This window comes from Phialemonium atrogriseum, assembly GCF_030411735.1.
Source record: "Phialemonium atrogriseum strain 8032-3 unplaced genomic scaffold QBC33scaffold_14, whole genome shotgun sequence".
Classification (NCBI taxonomy): domain Eukaryota; kingdom Fungi; phylum Ascomycota; class Sordariomycetes; order Cephalothecales; family Cephalothecaceae; genus Phialemonium; species Phialemonium atrogriseum.
Window position 1 is genome coordinate 342653 of NW_026848151.1, and position 13416 is coordinate 356068.

The 13416-nt window shown below is 53.4% G+C and overlaps 3 protein-coding genes across 3 annotated transcripts; 1 reads left to right on the top strand and 2 right to left on the bottom strand.

The window, feature by feature from the left end:
• Positions 1 to 213: 213 nt before the first annotated feature.
• QBC33DRAFT_452538 (XPG domain containing-domain-containing protein) lies at positions 214 to 2055 on the top strand (the record flags this gene model as incomplete). Its single annotated transcript, XM_060424651.1, has 2 exons — positions 214 to 437; positions 495 to 2055. 2 exons carry the CDS (start codon positions 214 to 216, stop codon positions 2053 to 2055), a joined length of 1785 nt encoding a protein of 594 aa, XP_060282978.1.
• Positions 2056 to 2083: 28 nt separating this feature from the next.
• On the bottom strand, positions 2084 to 4746 carry QBC33DRAFT_588008 (WD repeat domain-containing protein). The gene is made up of 9 exons (XM_060431531.1): positions 4642 to 4746; positions 3819 to 4565; positions 3557 to 3685; positions 3189 to 3462; positions 2774 to 3089; positions 2682 to 2713; positions 2491 to 2578; positions 2240 to 2340; positions 2084 to 2179 (listed from the first exon to the last, which is right to left on the bottom strand). The coding sequence occupies exons 1-9, from the start codon at positions 4657 to 4659 to the stop codon at positions 2112 to 2114; spliced, it is 1773 nt and encodes a 590-aa protein (XP_060282979.1). The 5' UTR covers positions 4660 to 4746; the 3' UTR covers positions 2084 to 2111.
• A 2771-nt stretch (positions 4747 to 7517) lies between these two features.
• On the bottom strand, positions 7518 to 9424 carry QBC33DRAFT_540151 (uncharacterized protein). Its single transcript, XM_060428037.1, has 6 exons — positions 9226 to 9424; positions 8922 to 9161; positions 8738 to 8859; positions 8310 to 8684; positions 7983 to 8258; positions 7518 to 7927 (listed from the first exon to the last, which is right to left on the bottom strand). The coding sequence occupies exons 1-6, from the start codon at positions 9300 to 9302 to the stop codon at positions 7845 to 7847; spliced, it is 1173 nt and encodes a 390-aa protein (XP_060282980.1). The 5' UTR covers positions 9303 to 9424; the 3' UTR covers positions 7518 to 7844.
• Between the last annotated feature and the right edge of the window lie 3992 nt (positions 9425 to 13416).

A 13416-nucleotide genomic window follows, 5' to 3' on the forward strand; every position in this document is an offset into this window, starting at 1 on the left:
AGGGCACCAGGCGAAAACTTTTATTAATTGAGGTTGAAGAAAGCTTTTGCAATTACCGCTTCCGAGGGTCAAAGCGGGAAGGAGTTGCAATCAGGGTGGAGCTCGTGGGCACGGGCCCATAAACATGATCCGTCAACCTGGTCAGACCACCTTGGCATGGATTGCTGCTGCGTTATTCTCCATCAGGTTGTGACTTGTGTGAGCAACATCAATATGGGCATTCCTCATCTGAAGCGGCATCTTGAGCCCTACGCAACAAGGATTGATCTTGACAATCGTGCCGTGGTCATTGATGGACCAGCCCTTGCCTATCACATTCTATTTCTGTGCAGACGAACGGCCTCCAGGAATAGCCCGTTTGAGCTGCCATCGTATCGTCTGCTTGGGGAGACCGTTATATCATGGCTAGACGAGCTGCTAGCATGCGGTGTCTTTGTGTACTGGCCCTTGTCTTCCTAATCATCTTCTATCATGATTCCTAACGGCTCCTCCAGGTCTACTATTATATTCGATGGGTACCTCCCAGAAGCTAAAACTGAGGAGCGCAAGCAAAGGCTGCTGAGGCTTTCCAAGGGCCTCGGTAATTATTTTGCATCCCATCCTACAGGAGTACCATCTGGAAGAACCGGTAGATCGCAGAATGTTGTATTGTTTCCAGGGCCATTTGCTCTTAACTCCGGAGGAAGCCTGCCCATACCAGCGTTCCTCGTTCCAGCTGTTATCGAGGCTCTGAAAAAATCGGGATCTTATGGAAACCTTACCAGAGTTGTACCCGGGGAGGCTGATTCGTTTTGCGCTCTCCATGTCCGTTCACATGGAGGCGTCGTCCTCACATCTGATTCGGACCTTCTGGTCCATGATCTCGGTCAAAATGGAAGTGTGGCTTTCTTCAGTGACCTGGAGCTCAAAGTCGACTCGGGCGACCAAGTTGTCGTCGCTGCTGAATATCTTCCTGCGCATATCTGCACGAGACTCTCTATCGCACCAGGCAAGGGAATTCGGGCCCTAGCTTTCGAGTTGAGCATCCCTCTATCCCTGACATTTGAGCAGTCGTTAGAGCGCTCCAAGAGAGGGACTTCATTGGGTGCACACCCAATGGAGTATGAAAAGTTTATCCGACAGTACTTGTTGCCCGAAGTCGTGGAGCACGAATTCCTCAGCCCACCCGCCTTGGACCTCGACCCTCGCATTTCGGAACATATTCTCGAAGTAATTGTCCTATCCTCTCGCCCCCCACGAGCGACATCGGGTGACCAAAGCTCTGAAGATGGCATCGAGGGTGCCTCCATGTATCTCCCTTTTCTACTCGATTCGCCCTCCCGTACGAGCGCATGGGAAGCGAGCAGATCTGTAAGGCAAGCTGCTTATGGGCTGTTGCAGATCCTAATGGACCGTCCGATCCGGAAAGTGATAGAGTTTAGGAGGCTTCAGTCGCCATCAGGAGGAACCCATCTCCAGCTGCCTCAACTATCGTCCCTAGACAGCGACTGCCTCGACATAATAGAATCAATATCACGCATACGAGAAATTACAGCCCAGCCAGATATCCAATGGGTGATGTTTTCGGTATACCAGGACATCTCCCTCTCCATCGCTCAAGGGAAAACCCGTCCTCTCAGTATCCAGGTGTTGCAAATGGAAGCAAAAGGAACTTTGGATACGACTTCCTGGGAGTTTGTTCATTTTCTGGCACAAGTTCAAGGCACCCTATACTCCCTACGGATGCTTCAACAAATCATGGACTTCGTCTTCAACCAAGCCGACCAGAACATGTCCAAACCGTTTGCAGACTTGCGTTCATATTTATCTAAGATACCGCCCCTTGACGAATTTCCCCTGCTCGAGAACTTTGCCCCCCTGCTTCAGCATATCCACCAAGCTGGCTGTCTTTCAGCCTTCGCTGCCGCCTTCCAGTTCCCCGACGATGTCGCGGCACAGATGATGAGGGCACTTCATTTCGAGGAACGGAAGCGGCAAAAAGCAACGAAAAAACCACAGCCGGTCCCTAATGGGCGACTCTCGAACAATCCATTTGACCTCTTAAGGCCTGGGTAGTGTGTGACGAGCGGCAGAGGGAAGGCTACAGAAGTCCCAGGGGTGTACCGATGGGCTCATGTATCTTCGGGACATCTTGCGAAAAGATCCTTGAAACAGTACACCCTTATGTCGCAGTCCTCGCCTAGGCCATCACCGTTAGCATAGCCATTCTTGTCAATTCCCTCGTGCGTGGCATCCTTACTTCCGCTTGCAAACCGGGAATCACCGAGCCCGACGCAGGCCACCGGGCCGCGGGGGCCAGTGAAGGTACGCTGGCACTGACCCGTTCGTGGGTCCCAGATCCTGTGGGAATATTTAGTTTGTTTGTTTTGTGGTGCAGTTAGCTGGGGGAGGAGAGAGCTTCGGTTACAACAAGTCACAAGGACTGAGAGGTTCCTTTAAGAGCCGAGGATATCTGTCCAAAGACACCCTCCGGGAAAGGCAAACACTTACTTTACCATGCCATCATTGGCCCCGCTCACGACACGAATACTGTCTCCGACTAGGGCCCAAATACCCTCGAGGTGGCCGAAGAAGGTTTCTTGTTCGGCTCGGGTTAGCCATTGCCATCTGCTCACCATCACGTCTGGATTGGACCTGAACTCTCGGGGGCGGAGCGGGGCGGGGGAGGATATTGGGCTTACTTAAACATTGACCTGTGGCCGTGTCCCACAGCCTGGTGAACCGTATTGTCAGTGCAAGTCGTCAGCAGAATCACGAATCTCGACAGACTTACCGCACAGTTGCATCGAGCCCTCCGGTCAGCATATATCGAGGCGGAAGTGGCCGGCCGTTGGAGATGAAACCAGCACCATACAAAGCACGAAGATCCTGTTCGCCGCCTTGGTTTGGGGAGAATGAGGTGTGCTCTTTGGGAGGGCATGAGGCCTGAATATCTGTCGACATGCCTCCTGGGGGAGTTGGTGACCGATCGTTCAAATTGGAGGAGCCCTCAGGAGTGTCCAATGACATGATTGAAAGCGAATCGTCATCGGGCTCGAAATCGTCTGGCAGGGGTAAAATCTGCTGAACCTGGCCAACATGTCCCTCAACTTAGATGGCGCGAAGTCAGTGGCTTTCCTCGATAGCAGCCAGCAGTTGCGAAGACAAAGGCCCATCGCAACTGTGAACATCACTGGGGTCATACTTACATGTTCGAATGCAATGCCCTGATTCGAGGTCCCATAGTTTGGCGGTCAGATCGTCTGAGGCCGAAAAGACGGTCCTCGACGTCGAGAGGCGGACATGGTTAACTGAATCAGTGTGCCCTCGCAGGGAGAACGTCTGCTTGGTCTGGAAGTTGAAGATCTGTATGTTGCAGTCGCGTGAGCCAGACGCCAGGATCTCGCCGTCAAAGTGCAATGTCAAGACGCTGTCTGTGTGACACCGGAGGGTGGCGAGACACTCGCCGGTACGCCAGTTCCACTTCAATAATGGATTGGTTAATGTATGTATACTTATAGAGCCCGAGGCATATTCTCGAGGAAGCCGACGAACGCAAATGAACGGGCAGACTCACGATTTTGATGGTCTTGTCCAAGCTGCCGCTGATTAGTTTGCCCTCGTCGAACTGTAAAGCCTGAATGCCCGCAGTGTGGCCTTCGAGCGTCCGGACTTCTTTGCCTGTATCAATGTCCCATATTTTGATCTTTGGGCTCAGGTCAGCCTGACTTCGCGTTGAAACACCCAGTGTAAGTCTCCTTGCAAGCAAGGGTCCTCGAGGCGGGCCTTGACCACTAGCACAGCTTTCCCCGGGTTTCCCCGGGTTGATAACAACTCACCGTCATGTCGTAAGACCCAGAGGCTAGGATGTTGTCCTCAAATTGAAGACAGGTGACACCATTTGTGTGTCCCCGGAAATTTTGAATAGAGCACCGACCAAACTTCCAGTTCGACCCAATCTTGAACCTATCTTTGTAGACATCCTTCCAAGGCCGCACATAACGGTCGGGGTCTCGGGAGTGGTCTTCGTCCAAGCATTGCCTCTTTGCATCCGAGACGACCTGCAGAGGCCCCACACTTCGCTTGCCGGGGGACCTCGGCGTATTGGGTTCGGGCAGAGAATTCGGTGCTCCGCCAAGCTCCGTCGGCGTGCCCGAGCCGCCTGGGGTTCGAGCCAGCTGCTTCTGTTTGATAGTCCACTCCCTCAAACGCTTACGCTCCAGGAGCGGGAGGGACCATCCACAAGTCGTACAGCTCCTGTCGATGTGTTGCTCGCACATCCGGAACCAGACGGCGTCCGAGTCGGCCAATTGTCTCCATCTCCTACTTACCTGGGCAGCGTTACACAAGGCAACTGCATCGAGACAAGTCAGGATCCTGAGGGAGATTTCGACGGGAAGAGCGGTGATAAAGTCGATCCTGAGCTGGTCGTGGACCTGTCGGGAGATGGTGGACAGCTGGGGGAAACAGCATTGGGTGAGTATGCCCTCTACTATCAAATCCCGGACGTTCGCCGGCGCGGCAAAGAAGAGGGACCAGAAGTGGGACACGGCATGCTGGTCCTCTTGAGACAGCTTTTCGAGTTTCTGGGTGCCCAGTCAGCGCCTCGAAATTCCCCCGGTCGAGAGACGAGAGAGGGAGGGAGAGAGAGAGCATGCGTACTGTTCGGAGCTCGGCCATCTTCTCGTCGCCCACTGCCCCGCGACATTTGGAATCGCGCCCGTGCCTGTAACAATACCTCAGGCTAGCATCGTCGCTCCAAGCAGTGCTGGCAGGGCAAGATGAATCATCATCGGATGTCAGATCATCTTCCTCGGAGTTCTGGTCTCCCAAGCAAGGCCGAGTGCCTGGGCTTCTGCCAAGTTGCCGGGCTGTCATCACTGGCAATCGAACGAGGTTCTCGTCCCTCGATTTCCCCGCCATTTCAGATGGGCTCGGCGCTCTCGTCTGGATCGTTCAAAAACCTGGTATCTGAGCTTCTGGGACTCGTCGTCTAACACGACGGATTCGCGGAATCGGCCAGTCTCTTCACGCGGCGTGCTTTTGACGGAGTTGGGCATCGTAGAGGAAGCAGGAATTTGCTGACATCCCGCATCGAAAATAGAGGCACCCCCGTGTGCCCAATTGCGGTGGCAGCTGGGAGTGAACATGGTTCGTTGGTTTCTATTTGTCGCGTGGGGGTCGGCGCGGCGGGCTGAAAATTACCAGAGAAGCGAACCCCATGACGGCTGCTGGGTTAAGCAAAGAGATGGGAGGTACTTCAGGCAGGCGAGGCTGTCTCACAGTGTCTTCATCCGAGGCGAAATTGTCTGGGCGGGTTCTCTCAGCAATGCTGGTGTCTATTGCATGGTGCGCTGGCGAGGTGCCACGAACCAGTTGAACTACACTATAAGACCGACGATATCGAGGTTCTCACCTCACCGGGTCATGCATGGCGACCTTGACCGACCACCCACCGGGCTTGACCGGGATTACCAACACATTGTGGGGGAGGAGTGGGTGGGTGTGGGGATGAGATGACATGCCGCTTTGGCTTCTCAACTGACCATCATACTGGTCGGCCTGCTTAGGTCTGTCATAACTCATAACCCGAATCTATACCTGAGTATACAGGAGATACGTACGTTAGGGTGTCTGGATCGCCTACCTCTATTTTAAAAAGGCTCGCTTTCAGTTGGCGGGTGCTTATTTAATTAAATGCTTTACTGAAAGATGAAAGTAGGGGTTTTGGTGGCAGCAACCAGTTGTTGACGGTCCGTGCTGCATAACTACGCTGCCGCGCAACCATCGATCGACACCCGCCATTGGTTAATCGACGAAGACTTCTTTTTCATTTGTTTGGGCCTCTTTCCTTTTGTTCGTCGTCACAATCTTTTTTTCTGCCCTTGGTTAATGTGTAAAGTGCTTGCATTAGGTCTCGGCAGACTTAGACTTCCAGCTTTGCTGGTCGTCATTGGAAGTTCCTGACTCTGTGTTTGGCTATCTGGCAATTCCCGCGAGGCAATAGCCAGCTAAATATTCATTTCTGCGATGGGGATGATGTGTGGGCTTGATGATGGCAGAGGAGAGTATTGAAGCAGAGAGGGGGAAGGATAAAGCACTCTCATCTGGCTGCGGGGTGGCTGGCGATGTTTTTCACTAAACAGTATAAAGTGCTTCAGAACTCTCGATTTTCTTTCCTCGCGTCTAAACAGCACTACTTGTTTCGGATAGCCAGAGTATTGGCCTAGATTACTTACAATACTGGGCAGAAATTCTCAAGGGAGTGACTGGTGGGCGATATCTTTACCTTGCGCTGCCTCCATCAGAAAACATTAACCCTCCTTTCCCCCCATACAAGCCATAACCTCTCTAATAACTCCTCAAAGCAAATCTCCATCCATCCCTTGCAAGCACAGGCCAGCACTAGCTGTCCCTAACTTACCTACACTCATCTCCCGTACTCTACCATGGGCAATAGAAGCAGCAAACCAGTGCTAGTAGAGATCCTCAAGACCTCTTTCATACTCAACCTCCACTTCTCCTTCTCGTCCGCAAAGACGCGGCATCTCTTCTCCGAGTGTCATAGTATGCACGCTCGTGCTGCGCAACCCCTTTCATGTGCAGCACATCCTCAAGCAACTGTCCAGCAAACCTATGAGGACCTCAAAGGTGATCCTCCAGACGTGGGCCTATTGCCGAGGTAAGACGGTGGGCCCCCTTATTCAGGGCCGAGTGACCCAGGAGATACCGAGTCTAGCGACGGGTGGATGTCTCTATCCTCCCATCGGATAGTAATCGAGGAATTATCCGATCTAACGCGCCAAGTGGCACGGAGAGGGCGGTTCGAGACCGTCGGGGATGTTGTCCAGGAACACACACCCATAACGTCTGGTGTCAGCACCTGTGACATCCCTCAGCCTCGCCACGCGCTCCATGGAGGTGTCGGGGATGAAGGGGTTAGAATGCAGGGCCTCGTCGAGCCTACCGAGCTTCTCCCGCCGCAGCTCGGGCTGCTTATTTGTCGGGATGTGCACCCTATTCGACAACCCACCCAAATCGATGGCTATGGGCGCGGATATCTTTAGTAGGTGGTTAGGTGAGTTCTTTGGCGCCTTCCTATGATAGATCTTCTTCGAACGCGTCAAGCACAACCGGAAGAGCGAAGAGACGGTGGCCCGGATCCGCTCCCACCGATCTGGCCGACCCGCGAGCCTCCTTGCTTGGACGGTTCCTGCCGTCGTGAAACCGGAGGGGCGGGGAACGGGAAATTGCCTCTCGGCTGCTGTGTAGGTGTTCAGGCACACACCATCGTGCCCTCGGGACGAGGCGTGTTCTCGGGAGTCGATGTTGCTGCGAGAATCAAGCTCTCTCCTACCAGATATTAAGCCACTCACCTGCGAGAGTTTGCTCATGGTGCCGAGGCGCTGCTGTGAGCCATCACTGCGAGGCTCACCTCCCACCATCCTCAGGTTGATTGGTATCAGAGTCCCCAAACGGATTATAGCTGGCTCAATGGCTGCAAACACCTCCACCCTCTCGACAACATAATTAGAGGGGGTCTATCGAGGCATATATATAGAGAACCTGAAAGCTGAATGCATCATTTTGGTGTCCCAATGAAAGCAATACATACATCACGGGCCCTTTCAGGCGAGGTGAACAAGTCCTTTGTTCATCCGACAATGTGCCACAGCATCCTTTTAGGCCTTTGAATGCAGGGTAGACTACGTAACAAAGCCACAAAGCACCTCTCAAGGAGCTTAATGACCACGGTAATAATCGACCCGAGCTTCCTGGAGTATACATGTGACGCGCCAACCATGTCGGCAAACAACTTCTTCCGAGACCTCTGTTGTAACAGAGTTGGTATTACCGCCAATAGACTAACCCAGCCCATCACGGCCCTGGGGATTTTGCTGCTGCATGAATGATTGATGTGGTTGGATGGGAGTCGGCCTGTGTATAACTGCCAGGCGTCAGCTTTGCGTCTGCGCCAGGAGTAGTATGGGTGGAATGGTCACCTCTAGGTCTTGCGTGGAATCGCCCCTGACTATCCGCACCTTGATGTACCATTCCATGCCCGGTCTTGAGGCCCGAACTTAGGCCAACACCTGGGAAGCTCGGTGGGTTGTGGAATCCGGAATAATGCGAACTAGGAGCGGGCTGGCGAATATCTCGAGCGGAACTCGGCGTTGGTAGACGGGTGCCAGCCACGAGCCCTGGGACCGTGGAGAGGCCGAGACTTGCAGCATTTCCGACCCGTTGACGATGAGTCGATGGAGTCAAAGGGATATCTACTAGTGTCAATGTTAACAAGCGAAAGGTCTTAGGAAGGCATGCAAACCCACAATGTTGGCCCTGGGGCTTGGCCCACCCAGCATCCGGGTTTTGATGCCTTGGGTGGCCCCTCACAGAATTGGACGTTCCAAACATACGCTCGGTTCTCTCTGTAATCAGTGGATTGTGTCGAGGACTCGTGAGCTGCGGTTCGTACAGGCCTGGCTGCGTCAGATGGTCCGAATGCATCACCACTGCCGCTGCCGCTGCTTCGAGGTTGGAGTTCACGGCATCCGAGGCGGCATCTTGCATCTCTCCAATCATCGCCTTTCGCTTGAGCTTGTCGTAGAGTTCTTGGGTCTGCATCAGTTTCTTATTCTTCTCTCTGAGCGCTTGTCCAACCTCCTCGTTTTTGTGCCTCATCTTGTCCATGTCGATAGTCAAGCCTGCCAGTATGCTTAGCATCAGATCGTGAAGGCGAGGGGCTAGGTCAAGATACCTGCGAGCTTATTCTCCAAGTTCGCAATGTGGGAATTGGCTTCATTAACCACCTGTTTCAGGTCGAGACTCACAGTCGAGTACCTTTCCGATAGCGTCTTGCCCAGATACTCCTGATAAACTCTTGGAGCCACATGGTCAGGGCGGGACTTTTCCAGCGCGGCTTCTTGCGCAACAAGACTCACATTTCCTGGGTCATCTGGTATGCCCAGAAGCTCAATGCTTTGCCTGAACACTCCATGATGATATTTGGGCTCAAGCCGCTCAATACGCTCGTCTTGTAGTCCTCTGTCGGGTGGAGGTTACTGATGACAACGTCGTCCGGGTTCGGTAGTTGAGATCGACATGCCGGGCAAGTACGGGAAGGCTGAAGGTCTTGACTTGTCAGTCCGCAGCCCTTGGCACAGTCGAGACAGTATATGTGGCTGTGTCAAGGCTGTTAACTGTGCTGGAACCATGAATACCAAGGGCAAGCCATTGAAGCCGAACCTGCAAGTTGTAACCAAAGCCCGCTCGCAGAGCTCCTTTCTGCATCTCAAGTTGTTGCATCTCAGATGCTGTTCCATCGTTCTGTCTCGGTTCCTGACTTGACGCTATTTGATCGAGGGGTCGATTCTCCCCGTGCCGAGCAGCCAGCGGATCGCCTCACCACCAAAGTCTGGCTGGTTAGTGGCTCGGGACGGGCGATACAAAAAAACGGGAATGGACCCATGGTCAATCAAGATGGAACTTCCAGGCTTCAATTGATCCATGGCAAGCTTATCGACATGACATGGCTTAGTCATATACTGAGCTCGTCAAACGTGGAAGGCACGATCTTGTCTCTACGCCGGTGACGTGGCCTGAAGGGGCCATGGATTTGCTCGATACCTCACCTCACCTATCCAACTCATTATGCTACCAGCACTGAAGCTCCAGACGACCTGGATGTCCAGAGACGTCAACTTACAGACAGTTCCAGTTCACCCGGTCGGTACCCCTCAGATCAAAGACTGGTTGATTTACCCTCGGCAGGAACATGTTGAAAAAGAAAAAGAAGTATTTCTTACTCTCCACCAGACGCCCATAGCATCAAAACCTCAGCAGACCGGGACTGAGTCAAGCCCCATGTCATCACCAAGTCTCCCGCTGGCCTGTACAGGGAGTCTCACTATCTCCTCTGCTTCAGCACAGATTTGCTACCCACCGATGGATCACCCTCGCATTCTCGAGAGCGACGCCACTTCCATTACCCACAGTCTGGACAGGATTTCTTCGGTGGAAAATGAGTGCACCCTCCAAGGACCGGCCCTCGGGTGCTCCAGAGAGTCAAGAGGTGGGCAAGCCCCCAGTGCCTCATTCATGAGCAGGGGCGACATCAACCCACGCCGGCCAACCTCCTCAACTCTTCCCCGCCCATATCTCATAGCGTCCTGCAGAACAAAAACGGGAGCCAAAGATCGCGACTTCTGGAGAGAAGAAAGGAAACGGCCACGAGAAACGGACCAAGGCCCCACAGATAGCCTCACCTGAAACTTGAAGGCCCGTGAATATCGGTGATGTTTTGGCTCAGCGGCATCCAGAAGGTTTCCTATATAGCAAAGATTTTGATATACCTGAAGCACTTGCTTAGATAGATAGGCATCGCCTGTCAGCGATTTGTGATCTGGCATTCCAACCTCCCAGCTGCAGCAAGTTGGTGTTTCACTATATCGTGCCGCTGCAGGCCACAGCTTTAGACCATGGACGAACGCTATAATAAGCGCAAAACGTGGGGGAAGCAATCCACCGCATGATGACGACTGTTGGTTGTCATGGCACAGACTTAGCAGAAGTGAAGCCGTTCAGCCTCCTCGCACCATGGCTTGTGCAGCCAGCCTTCTGCACAACTTGTATGCACATGCACAGTTCTGAGTGACCTGAAACATGTTTCGCGGAATTGGCCTATCATATCGCAGAGCGGCTAGGAACCCAGCTTGGTTGGCAGCTGGAAGGGGTCCGTGCAGGGCATACAAAAAATCAGTGGACCAGCAGCGCCGCACTGACCATCTGCACGAAAACCAACCAAAAATTCGGGAGGCTCACCTTACACAATCCAAAGGTGTGGTAATGTCACCGCAGCGCAGCTGTTGATCTCTGGGTACAGCATCGGATTCTTCATCGTGGCATAGCAGGCATCGATCCCGCTCTTGCGGGCATCTTTCTAGCCTGCTCACTCAGGGATTCTAGAGATGAGACGAACCGCGCTTGAGGCGAGTTTGTCTACTCCGAGCTTTTCCGGCGAGAAGTTCCTTAGGTTCCTAATGGGCCCGCCAAAACTTACGTCAGGGCAAGGTGTACGTATGTAGGTAAGTTTGGGAGCCGCTGCGGGGACCTTGCGAGACCGCAGATGTGTGCGATCGCAGGCGGCACTGCAGCCAGGATGCCGCTGCCAAAGGTGAGTACAAAGTGAATACTTGAGATACAATGCTGTACTTACTTCGCCAAGGAGCTCAGATATATCTGAGCCAGTCATCTGATAACCATGGTTCTTCGAGAGACGCAAGGGCCGTGAACCCTAGGAAGATCGCCAACGTATTCCAACTCGTCTGGGAGGGCACAGGAAGCAAGTAACGGCGGTCGACGAAAGGATTCGCACCTGCATATGGGACTGGGGGGTGTCAAGCAAGTGCCGATGTGGCTTCAGTCTGTGCTGGGGTTCAGCTGGTGGGAATCTCGGAGCAGCCATGACGGGCAACGGAGATGGACAGCGACATCTCAAAAGGTGATGATGAAGCCGGCCTTGCAGGTTGTGAGACGGTGACGGCAATCGGGGTGTTTTTCGTGCCGCGGACCTGTTTTCCTGAAGATCACTACCCGGCCTACGCATGTACTATACCTACCTGCCTTGGTGTCAAAGACTCAATGAAAGATGCTAACTTTACGGGGAAGGAGGCAAAAGTACTGTGCAGGTCTAGCATGAACTGCGCAGTAGTGCAGTTAAGGTTAACATGGGTTTGACAAGGCGGGGAGAAAAGAAGGGGAAATTGTTCTCTCGATCTTGGAGCACACCTACCTAGGCTCAAGCAGAGGCCACTCTACCCTAATTGGGATAGCTTGTGACTTGACAGTCCTTCTCTGCACCTGGATTTGTTGTGGCATTAAGCTACTCTAAACCTCCAATACCACTCAATTCAGGGCATCTGCATATTAGTGATGCGGGGGTTCTTGCTCAGGTTCCCAGTGGTTGTCTCATTACCCCGCACCTACTGAGATCTAGATTACACCTCGACCAGGGCTTCAAATGTTAGTGTGGTAAGGGTAAAACACAACTTGAAAAGGAGTAGTAGTATGGTTAAATCAGGTACTCACGCTAATATTTGAAACCCCGGTGGAGGTGTAGGTAGGGGTGGGGCATAGCAGGGGAGGCTGCAAGTAACGCTTGTAAGTACTAGATACTACCACGTGCGGGGAAATGCACACCATTTTCCACGTCAGCATATCCCTGTAATGAAGTACCGGGACATGGTGGCCCACAAGCTCGCTACGGCCCGTGGTTCCAGATTGCACCAAAAGGGTAAAACAGCCATTTTCCCGACCAATCGCGCACCTAAATCAAGGAACCCACATTCGGCTCCCCACACCTACATTTTTCTTCACCCACCATCTCCAACTCAAAAAGTCCGCCCGCAACTTTCTTGTCAACTGGCTCCCGGTACATGATGGCGAGTTTTAGCCTCGGCGCTTCCATCAGATCCTTGTACTGCGTAGTGTGTGGGTCTCCCCCCATCCATGGACGCCTAACACCTGAAACGACGATGTCCTGACTCGGGCGAATTTGATGGTCGAATCGGGAGGCCGCTGGCCCCAGCCGATGCCAAATGACCTGGCCGACCAGGTGGCGTCCCGGCGTGGCCGCAACTGCAAAGTGCCAGACGACAAAGCCTACCACTCCGCAAGTGCAAGTCCCTGAGTCCCGACTTACCTAATTCTAGTGTAGCGTAACTGCGCTGCGCTGATCTCTCTCTCTCCACCATCTTCAGCCCAGCCCATAGCATTCGCCTAGGTAGGGTCAGGGGGAGCCCTCAGCCTCACGTCATACTTGGAGTGTTCTCGAAAGCCCTCCTGGGCGTCGTCTTGGGCAGTTGCCTCCCCTTCGTGCACTCGTTCTCGCCCCCTTCCATTCCCCTTTTCTCCCGGAAGTAACCTTTCTTCGCATGTGTGTAGGCTGGTTGCAAGCACCGGCGAGAAATTTAGACTGCATTGACATGTATGACGGCTGCATTGGCATTGTATGGAGAGGCAAATTAGAACGGGGCGGGCGTCTTCTACACTACTCACATGCGCCACACTCACGATCGCTAGTTGTCCCCCCACACCCTTTTTCCTTACCCCGTCGTCATCTCATTTCATCTCAATCTCGTCAAGGACCCAGCCAGTGTACGCGAACCTTCGCGTCCCCCGTTTCTTCAACCGTCTCCGCCTGCCGGGCCAATCGAGCAGAGGGTGAGAAGAGACCAATTATTTCTGGGGGGCCGTATGAATATGAATATGTGCGCGCCTTGTATGTAGGTACAGATTAAAGGCGGATGCGCAGCCCGCCTGGGGATCTGTCAAGCCGCTCCGCAGTCCCGGCATTCCAGAAGCCACTTGCCGATGGCTTCCAAGGCTTCCACAGTGGCTGCAAGTACCGGCGGCCAATCCGGTGCTCGACGAGGGACT